The 9,421-nt window shown below is 42.4% G+C and overlaps 2 protein-coding genes and 10 non-coding genes across 18 annotated transcripts in view; 1 reads left to right on the forward strand and 11 right to left on the reverse strand.

The window, feature by feature from the left end:
- Dars2 (aspartyl-tRNA synthetase 2, mitochondrial) overlaps positions 1-3,445 on the forward strand; it is a 33,219-nt gene extending 29,774 nt beyond the window's left edge. The window contains 2 exon segments of the mRNA XM_004853414.3: positions 159-342; positions 344-3,445. Coding sequence (XP_004853471.2) covers positions 159-342; positions 344-371 — 212 coding nt within the window. The 3' untranslated portion in view covers positions 372-3,445.
- Positions 3,446-5,024: 1,579 nt separating this feature from the next.
- Positions 5,025-9,421, reverse strand: part of Serpinc1 (serpin family C member 1) — a 43,525-nt gene continuing 39,128 nt past the window's right edge. For 4 of the 7 annotated variants that reach the window (XM_004853412.4, XM_021265400.2, XM_004853409.4 and 1 more), the window contains 11 exons: positions 8,019-8,071; positions 7,576-7,830; positions 7,307-7,332; positions 6,985-7,019; positions 6,691-6,717; positions 6,459-6,485; positions 6,228-6,279; positions 5,756-5,917; positions 5,499-5,527; positions 5,267-5,311; positions 5,025-5,089 (listed from right to left, as the gene is read on the reverse strand). The gene's annotated coding sequence lies outside the window, so the exon portion shown is untranslated. Of the gene's footprint in view, positions 5,312-5,498; positions 5,528-5,755; positions 5,918-6,227; positions 6,280-6,458; positions 6,486-6,690; positions 6,718-6,984; positions 7,020-7,306; positions 7,333-7,575; positions 7,831-8,018; positions 8,072-9,421 lie in introns of all 7 variants that reach the window. The other 3 variants (XM_087194340.1, XM_087194341.1, XM_004853407.4) reach the window with 3 other exon arrangements.
- Positions 5,155-5,231, reverse strand: LOC147823092 (small nucleolar RNA SNORD81). Its single transcript, XR_015444588.1, has one exon. It is a non-coding gene; the product is annotated as a small nucleolar RNA SNORD81 (small nucleolar RNA).
- On the reverse strand, positions 5,380-5,457 carry LOC147823093 (small nucleolar RNA SNORD47). The gene has a single exon (XR_015444619.1). It is a non-coding gene; the product is annotated as a small nucleolar RNA SNORD47 (small nucleolar RNA).
- LOC147823094 (small nucleolar RNA snR60/Z15/Z230/Z193/J17) lies at positions 6,027-6,105 on the reverse strand. The gene has a single exon (XR_015444595.1). It is a non-coding gene; the product is annotated as a small nucleolar RNA snR60/Z15/Z230/Z193/J17 (small nucleolar RNA).
- LOC147823095 (small nucleolar RNA SNORD79) lies at positions 6,344-6,421 on the reverse strand. Its single transcript, XR_015444611.1, has one exon. It is a non-coding gene; the product is annotated as a small nucleolar RNA SNORD79 (small nucleolar RNA).
- LOC147823096 (small nucleolar RNA SNORD78) lies at positions 6,791-6,855 on the reverse strand. The gene has a single exon (XR_015444602.1). It is a non-coding gene; the product is annotated as a small nucleolar RNA SNORD78 (small nucleolar RNA).
- On the reverse strand, positions 7,089-7,150 carry LOC147823097 (small nucleolar RNA SNORD44). The gene has a single exon (XR_015444594.1). It is a non-coding gene; the product is annotated as a small nucleolar RNA SNORD44 (small nucleolar RNA).
- Positions 7,405-7,471, reverse strand: LOC147823098 (small nucleolar RNA SNORD77). Its single transcript, XR_015444622.1, has one exon. It is a non-coding gene; the product is annotated as a small nucleolar RNA SNORD77 (small nucleolar RNA).
- On the reverse strand, positions 7,677-7,757 carry LOC147823099 (small nucleolar RNA SNORD24). The gene has a single exon (XR_015444587.1). It is a non-coding gene; the product is annotated as a small nucleolar RNA SNORD24 (small nucleolar RNA).
- On the reverse strand, positions 7,901-7,962 carry LOC147823100 (small nucleolar RNA SNORD75). Its single transcript, XR_015444600.1, has one exon. It is a non-coding gene; the product is annotated as a small nucleolar RNA SNORD75 (small nucleolar RNA).
- On the reverse strand, positions 8,295-8,374 carry LOC147823101 (small nucleolar RNA SNORD74). Its single transcript, XR_015444592.1, has one exon. It is a non-coding gene; the product is annotated as a small nucleolar RNA SNORD74 (small nucleolar RNA).

The following is a 9,421-nucleotide window of genomic DNA, read 5'->3' on the forward strand; positions in this document are numbered from 1 at the left end:
ACTGGTAGAGTAATTGCCTAACATATAGGACGTCCCATATTTGATCCCTAGTACCATGGAGCAGGAAAGTCCTACAACTTTTTTTATAGACAACTGAAGTCATTCCCAACACAAGACTGCTATACATTTCTCATCGGTGACCTTTGTTTTACTCACAGGGTTAGACAGATTGATGTGCCTCGTCACTGGAGCTCCAAGTATCAGAGATGTCATAGCCTTCCCAAAATCCTTCCAGGGACGTGATCTTATGAGCAATGTCCCCGATTCTGTCCCTTCTGAGGAACTGAAGCCCTATCATATCCAAGTCTCCTGGCCAACAGACTCAGAAGCAGAAAAGAGAAAAGAATCATTCACACCATCCAGAAAGTTGAGGGTTTTGTCCTCTGTGCTTCACCAATGCTAAAATCAGATCCAGATCTGCCACAAATCTGACAATCAAGTTTTTAGGTGGAAGTAACACAGGCAATATTTTTCACAATAAGAAACAGAAGAAACCTGATTTTGATTTGATAACATGTACTTCTGGAGCTTTTATTAATTTTGGTTGAGTTTTTTGAAGTTACTTTTTACTTGCAGAGTGTAAAAGATGGCTTTTTACTAGAGTAATATAGTAGGTTAATGTTTTCTAATCATGTTTTCCATACTCAGATTATTCATAGGACAGAGAAAGTCAAATCATGAAGGAAAATCCTTGCTTCTGTAGACATGTGATAGAGGGAGGGTTGTGGTTCATCCAGCCTCAAGAGACTGATAAAATTTACGGTGAAATTTCAACTATCAACACAATGTAGTAAGAATAACATAATGCACAAAATATCACTGAAATGAGACAAAATCTTATTCAGTGTTTCACTTTAAGAAATTCTCACTGAGCTTCATTTCCTACTTATGTAAAATGTAAACAGTACTTTCTCTGGCTACCTCATAGCGCTCTTCTTGCCAAATCAGAAGACATTTGTGAAAAATAATATGAATGAAAATAAAAAACTTAGGCCGGGGATTTAGCTCAGTGGTTCCGCCACCTGCCTTGCAAGCACAAGGTCCTGAGTTCGTTCTCGGGTACTAAAAAAAAAAAAAAAAGAAAATGAAAAACTGAATCAGGGTTGAGGATGTTAGCTCAGTGGTAGACCACTTGCCTACCATGAAAGGCCCTGGGTTCCATCCCCAATAATACACACACACACTACACCAATTCAACATTATTCATAAATTCAGCATTATCCATATATAAAGATACAAGATCTATATTTTATAGTTGAACAGGAAACAACGCTGTATCCACAGCTACCCAGGCTGAGCCAGGAGATTCCAAAGTTCAAGGGCAGCCTGGGCAATTTAGTGAGATCTCATTTCAAACAGAAGACTAGATGTAAATGAATGAGGCTATCTATAATCTATAGTTATTTGGGGAAAGACTGGCATATACATCAACAACAGTTTTTAAAAAACACTCGATGGGCTTTTACTTGTAAAGTAGGTGGTATAATGATCTTGATGGGGGAAAAAAGTGGGATTAAAGAATTCAGAAGAGGGTCGGGGATTTACCTCAGTGGTTCTGCCACCTGCCTCACAAGTGCAAGGTTCTGAGTTCAATCCACACTACCAAAAAAAAAAAAATTCAGAATCAGAAGAGGGGCTGGGTTGTAGCTCAGTGGTGTAGAGTGCTTGACTAGCATAGCATGCACAAGACCCTGGGCTCAATCCCTGGTACCACACACAACAAATCAAAACAAAACCATTATCTCTAGTAAAAGTTTTATGAATTAGTAGTTGTATTTGTAAAGATAATCATTAATCCCCGAGTAATATTTTCTTTCAATTATAATTGAAAATACTTTGGAGACAGGGTCTCACTATGCAGTTCAATCTGGCCTTGAACTCACTATGTAGCCCAGGTTGGCCTCAAACTCATGGCAATCCTCCTACCTCAGGCTCCTGAGTGCTGGAATTACAAGCCTGCATTATGCCCAGCTCAGTAATTGAAAATACTAATTGACCAACTTCAAATCCATAAAATGAACTGAAACGTGATTTTGTAAATTCTACTGGTACAGATAAAAGATAGTATCACAAGATGGGAATAAGGCCTTGATAATTTTTGCTTGATCTTCCCTTTTCCCTTAAGGTGTTTGATTTGTAAACATTAAATACCAGTTTTATATCCCTACTTTCTCAAGGCTCTAAGCAATAGGATAATATGCTTAAAAATAGGCTCCATTTGGGCCAAGGACTTAGCTCAGTGGCACCTTACCTGCCTCGAAAGCACAAGGTCCTGAGTTTGATCCGAGGTACAAAAATAGGCAGGGCCAGGGATTTAGCTCAGTGGGTCCACCACCTGCCTCGCAAGCACAAGGACTGGAGTTCAATCGCCGGTACCAAAAAAAAAGGCTGTGTACACATCAATGTCCTTCCCTGCTGCAGAAATCTGGTTTGCTAGTAGGTTGCTTTTCCCTACATTTTTTTTTACCTAAAGTCTCCCTTGGAGTGTATTAAACCCAGAAAGACCTTGCTGGCAGTCTTCATGACAGAGGGTATCCAGTTTTGCCTGCCCCTTCTCAGTGCAGAATTTCTAGGTATCCTTTATTGGTAGGGAGATAGTTTTACACCCGTGTTACTTGCTTTCCAATATGTATAATTCACTGTTTAGAGCTAATTCTGGCTAAAATGTCTCCCAGAAACGAGTTCACAAATGACACCCAAACTATTTCCTAGGCCATAAATACCAAAGGTCATAGGTCTCCAAGAGTCAAGACAATCCTCTCTTCATGTCACATTAGGCATTATGCAAGCTTTTCTTCAGAACTGTCAGGAAAAATGCTTATTCTAAATCCTAGGGAATGTAAATAAAGCTTTTATTGAAGTAAGCTAAAAATTTACAATTTAGTATTTTTGTGGGGCTGGAGATACAGCTCAGTGGGAGAGTGCTTACCTAGGCATGTGCTGCACCCTGGGTTTGATGCCAAGCACTGAAGAGAAAAAGCAACTGCCACCTGCAACAGCAAGTCTGTGTTAAGACAGCTTATCCTGTAAATAATCCCTCCTTGTTGGGAAGAGATGTTCCTATGAGTCTGTTAGCTGTTTTTGCTTATAGGCTTTCACTGAAAACAGTACCTGTATAGCTGTCTTTTACAGTTTCTTCTGAGGAAACAAACTGATCTGTAACACTGATCTTAGTTTTTGTTAAGCATAATTTTAAGGATGCCACCTAAGGGTACTTTTTTAACCAAGTATTGTAACAGTTCCATCTGGGCCTGACTGTGATGGCACACTCCTGTTAATCCCAGCACTCCGGTGGCTGAGGCAGGATCACTCCAAATGTTATTTTTAAGGACAGCCTGAACAATGAGACCTTGTCTCACCCCGCCCCCCCATCTGCATCTGTAAAATCTTCCTTTAAGTACATCTAAATCACATATGTGTAAATAAAGACTATTTAAAACTTTGAGTTGAACACTCCTGGATATAATTCCTGGCTCTACCACTCCCTTTGGCACCTATCACTGGCCCAGTTACTTAACCTCTAAGATACTATTTCATCTAGAATATTTCTCAAACTTTAAGTCTTAGGATCACTTAGTCTCACTGAAGCCAAGCATGTTAGCACAGGCCTATACTCTCAGTACCTGGGAGGCAAGCAGATGGCCAGCACCAGATTAGGCTACCTAAATTCCAGACCAGATTGAACTACGCAGCAAGACCCTGAACTGCTTTTGACAGTTAAGTCGTTTCCACAATTCTGACTACAAACGAGAACCCAGTCAAATTCAGTGATTAGGTAATCTCAACCTTAAGAGACATTGGATTCAGTTCCCATTCAATTTGGCTTGCAACCAGAATCATGGAGAAGTTCCTTCACTGAAGTAGCAGTTAATTTTTACTATAATTTTTGCCAACATTGAGAAACCAATAGACTTTGCAGTTACATGCCCAACCTGGTCTCACTGAATTGCCCATGGACTGGTCTCAAGATGAGATTAGAGGTATGCACAAGTAGCAAATGGTGGTGATGGAGAGTAAACCACTGGACCAGGTATGGCGGCACAAACCTGTAATCCCAGCACTTTGGGAGGCTGAGGCATTAAGATTGAGGCCTACTACAGTTGAGACCTCTCACCGCCAAAACAGACTCACAACATAGCAGCTGGACCAGGGGATTTAGCTCAGTGGTTCCAACACCTGCCTCTCAAGCACCAGGCTGGAGTTCAATCCCCAATACCACAAAAAAAAAATTCTAGCACCTGAGGGCACTCCAGGAAGCCACTGTGTACACGTAGGTAAATGCTGGGGAAAAAAATGAAACTCACATCTTCCCTTGGTATTGTAAAATAATGTAAAGGGAGCTGGTTCGAAGACCTGCAAAATGGACTGAGAAACATGCCAACACAGCTGAAGCTGTTGTTGCTGAGCAGTAGTTATGTAGCAGGCACAAAGATCTTTAGAGATGGTTTCTCTAGCAAACTGGAGCTCTATTGTCAATCCACTGCCATGTTTATCAAGTGCTTGACTCCAGAAACTCAAATTTACCTGGGTAAGATGAAAGGCTCAGGTATGATAGGAAAGAGCTGTACCAAGCACCTTAGCAGATCCACATTTTATAAAACATCTTTTGAGGGGAACTACTTGGATATAACCAGCTTTTCCACACCCAGTCTTTTAGTATACGTGAACATTTTGATTGCCAAAAGCCTGTAACCACGACTTAGTTTTCTCCCCAGTAGTCTTAATTTTAGCATTCTAATAACCCCACTGCTTTAGCCAGTTTTTCATTTTATACAGAAAGAGCCAAAAAAACCTGCCTATTTTTAAAAATGTTATTGCCATTAAATGGGTCTTCTAAAGTGAAGCAGTGCCGTGGAATCTCTTAATTTGTGCGTGTGTACTTCCACTCAGAATGATGGGTGCAAAAAAGTCACCTATTGTTTTGATCAGGTACCTTTCTTCCCGTACCCCATTTGTATTTGAAATACATGTAGTCCCATCTCCCTAGGCTCAATCCTCATCACCAAAAAATACATCTCTCCAGATAAGTTTCCACAAATTTATTAAAATTGGTATGTTTAATCTCTTCAAAGAGCGTCCATCCAGCTGCCTGCAATAAAGACAGATTTTAGTGCCTATTTCCAGATTTCAACTTGCAACAGCAATTGGGGAACACAGAATATCAGACCTTTCCTCATCATCAAGTAATCAGGGAGAGAGTTCAAGTTGAGGTGAGATCATCATGTATTCTGGAATAGGAAGGGTACTGACAATTCTCAATCCTCACCTTTGCCATAAGGACGAGCTGTATGCCCACTGATGCCATAAAGTCCTGAAAAAAATTAAAATTGTATTCTTAATCATGGCAAAAAAGAATCCTGTGATGCTTATTAGTACTGTAACCTCAGAATCAAAATGGAACGGTTTTATAAGTGATATCATTTAACTTCATTTGGCAGAATCATCACATCATTGGTTACATTCCAAGTTATTACACATATACAGCCAAGTTATCTTACCTTAGAGACTTCAGGATAACAAGGTTTACCTGTTTGGAAAAGGGAAAAACCCACTTAAAATTTGTCCCATTGAGCGGGTGGCACTAAGTGGTAAAGCATTGGCTTTCACTTGCATGAGGCCCTAATGCTCTCAAATCTCCAAGCTCCCAAAGTATATGATTGGTCCTACACAATTTTCCTCTTTAGTCATTCTAACTGTATAAGCAACAAAATAAGTTATGAGCCAAAAAATCTGTGCATGCATAATATAAACTAACCTCCACTTTCCCAATCGTGAGTTCTTTTCAACAGACGAAGCTCAGCCTTACATTATCTAGGCTGACCTTAAAGTCGGGTTCAAGTCATCATGTCTCCACCTGTCTAGTAGATGGGAAGTTCAGGCATGATACCATGCCTGGCTTGTATCTTCACTCTTAATGCTGTAGTTAATACAAAGAAAAACATTTGTAAGACAAGTGACCCAAGTCCCTCACTTTTCTATGGGACAATAAAAGGTTAAATTCAAGGGTCTAAGTTAGTTGTTGCAGCCAGATACATCAGATAGGAGCGAAAGACTTGATTGTTCATCAGTGTTGTCTGCTGAACTATGTTATCATCATTGTATCAGCTTTTAGATGATTTAGTAAGTCAGTCTTGAGAACTAAGTGTAGCTCAGTGGTAGAGCACTCACCTAGGAGCATACCCTGGACCCTGGTTCAATCCCCAGCACCAAGATTTAAGATTACTAACCTTTTTGAAAACTTCTTGGACAGTGCATCATAGCCAAGCTCACTCCCCATACCTGTGAAATTTTAGTCTAATTAAGGAGGTTGTTCATAGGTAATTTTCCTAAAAGATTCACCAATTACTGTTTCAGTTTCAAATTAGGCTTCATTCTCTTTCAGAGAGATTCCCATCTGTTTAAAACATCATCACTAACAGCACTTTGTTAAATACTTAAGATTAACAAACTATGTATACCTTTATAAAGGTCTTCATAACCTGGACCTGAAAAAAAGATTTAGTTTTAGACACCATTTCTTAACCCTTGAGTATTACTAACTTTGAAAGACAATAGATTACTCAAGATTTTGAAATATTTAATAGCTTCCTGTCCTACTGAATATATTAACTGGTATCACAAACATTAGCTACAGTACATTTCAGAACTATATAAAGCATAGGATACCAGAAGAGAAAACCATTTGCTTACCAAAGCAAGCCATCCAGACAGCACCACCTAAAATAAAAATAGGGAAAGCTTCATTAATATGCTAAAAACATTAAAATTTCTGTTATTGTTTGTCATAGGGTTGTTCAGTGTTAAATTTGTCTACATGCTCATTTCAGGTCAGACATTTGATCAACATCATTACAAAAACCCCACAGAACATGCTCAACCAAAATGCAAAGTTAACATCCATTACTCAAATAGGAGCTAAAAAGCCAACCAGTAGGCATGCCACTTTTCAAGCATTGTCAGTCTTCAGTCTCATTTAACACTTACTCAAATAAGCCTGGTCCAGCTAAGTCAAACTCCACCTATAAAGAAAGAATGGTTTTAGAAGAGCCAAAGATGAATTTTCTCCCCCCAAAGGTAACAATGCCTGAGATCAGTTAGAGCTAATTAAGACCTTCATATTTCAATCAGTATTTGCTTATCATCATCCAGGCAGGCTGTTTACAAACTGAGTATCTTACAAATAGTTAACAGGACAAGGATCTGCCATTTACCCAATGCATTCAGAGGCCACAATAGGACTGCTTACTATTTTCTACCTTCAGTAGTTTGCCCTGTTACCTATGTTTAATCAGATAATTTCACTCACCATTTCAACTTCTGGCTTCCCAATGCCTATGAAAGAATTTAAATAGAATGTAAGACTAACTTTTAATGCTAATTGAATGGTACACAACTCAATAATCCAGATACATCAGACAGATGGTAAATCTCTTCATGATTTATCTGCTGAACTATGCAACCATCACGGTATCTGTTTCTTCCTCCTCCCACCAGTATTAACTTTAGCCATCAAAATGAGAGCTCATATAATTAAGCAAAGTACAGTACCACCTGAAAAACAGCTTAGTTTCTCACCTGTATGCCCATGACTGGAGGCTTACTGTTTAGGACCTAAGAAGAAAACAACTTAGTGAACTCAAATGAAATCTTTATGCTCCCCAAATCAGGGTTCTCTGTGCCTCAGTTAAAATAATGGTGGTTAAGATTATCGTCATTCTTTCAGTCAAGAGTAGCAAATAAATGTCATCATTGCGGCACTCCTGTTCTTTCTCCATCTTCCTTCCCTGAGAAATTTACTTACCAGAGTTCTCACCCTTCTTTGGCACGTAACTAGGAAACAAAAATATTTACAATGAGAAATATCTTCAGATGAAGAATTAAGTAAGTTTCTACGTCTCAAAGCCTCAGAATAAAATTTTTCAGAAATCTCTTCTGCCCACTACTCTTACACCATCACAGGCTTAACATAAAAACGATCTCTATGCATGTTTCACTTTCCACCTTCCCCAGATTCTTACCTGTCCATAAAATCCCATCAAATGCCACATTCCACCTGTATACACCACCATTCCTAGTGGGAAAAAAATAGAATTTCCAACACGAGACAATAAAGGATGTTGTATTATAAAAAAGCATTTTATTCGGTGAAGAATCAGGACCAGAAAAAAATGCTACACTGCACAACCCAGCTACCTATTAGATACACGTGGGCTCCACTTGCAGACCTTTTCTGACCTCATGCAACTAGAGGCTCAGGCCTCGGTCTACAGCGGCCCACTCGGGTGACTTGGCATGTGCCGCCATCAGAGCCGTTGGCATTCATCAGCACTTTCAGATGTCCCTACCAACACAGGCTTCATCATTAGCAGGGCACATAGGCACTTCTCTGTAGTTTAGCCGCCAACAACCCACCTGGGATCGATTGTGCCTGCACCCAACGCGCAACTGCAACTTCCTGAGCCTTGCAAAAGCGACTGGCCTAAAAACACCAGTCAGCTTGGGGTGACCCTAATGCTAAGAGAAGCAGGCCCCAAAACAAAAACGACTTAACCCCAAAGACGAACTGAAAGTACGGCTCAGTGCCTTAAGGCTTGTCTAATATATGTAAACCCTCAAGGATCAACTCCAAAAAAAAGAAAATTCGAAGGCTAATAAAACCATAACGTACCCAACACGAGCAAACTCCTGCAGCTGAAAGACCGAAATGGCGCCAGCGGCCCCGTATATAAGAACTTTTCGTGACGTCATGACGCACGCCCCACTCCTGCGCCTGCTCCAGCCCTCAAGTCCCGCCCAGGGCCCGCCCCAGGCCACGCCCCGCCCTTGTGGGTGGGGACATGATCGCCCGCGTGACACAGGGCTCCCGCGCTCCTCCCCCGCAAGAAGGAAGAGCCGAGGGGAGGGGGCGCGAGGCCGAGCCGCGGTGGGGGGGGGGGAGGGGCGGTGGAAGGGTGAGTGATTTCCTTCCGGCACGTCGCCCGCTCCGGGGGTGGGGGCGGGGGGTTTCACTTCCGGGACGGTGTTCCGGCCCATTCCGGCCCATTTCCACCCCCGGAGGTAGGTGCTGCTCGTTGACGGGGCTTGGGCCCCGCACCCCAGTTCCGCTGCCCTGCGCCGGGGCCACTTGGCCCCGTCTCCGCTGCAGCCCGCTCCCGGGGCGCTCAGCCGCTGCCCTGCGCCTCCCCTCCAGACACCCAGCGATCTTCCGCCCCTTTGGCCCCGGGCCGGGCTGAGCTACCGGACCCGCCCCCTCGCGGCCCCTCCCTCAGGACCCCGGCGGCGGCCCCGGCCCCCTCCCCCTCCGGCCGCCGGGACACACCCAAATGCACACACCCACTCGGGGCGGCTCCCGCCCGGCGCGCCCCAGCCCGTCGCCTGCACCGCTCCGGGGCGCCGCCCCCTTCCCAACCTTCGCGCTCAC

This window comes from Heterocephalus glaber, unplaced genomic scaffold (assembly GCF_053883595.1).
Source record: "Heterocephalus glaber isolate CG9 unplaced genomic scaffold, H.glaber_assembly_v1.0 deba00001600, whole genome shotgun sequence".
Lineage (NCBI taxonomy): Eukaryota > Metazoa > Chordata > Mammalia > Rodentia > Bathyergidae > Heterocephalus > Heterocephalus glaber.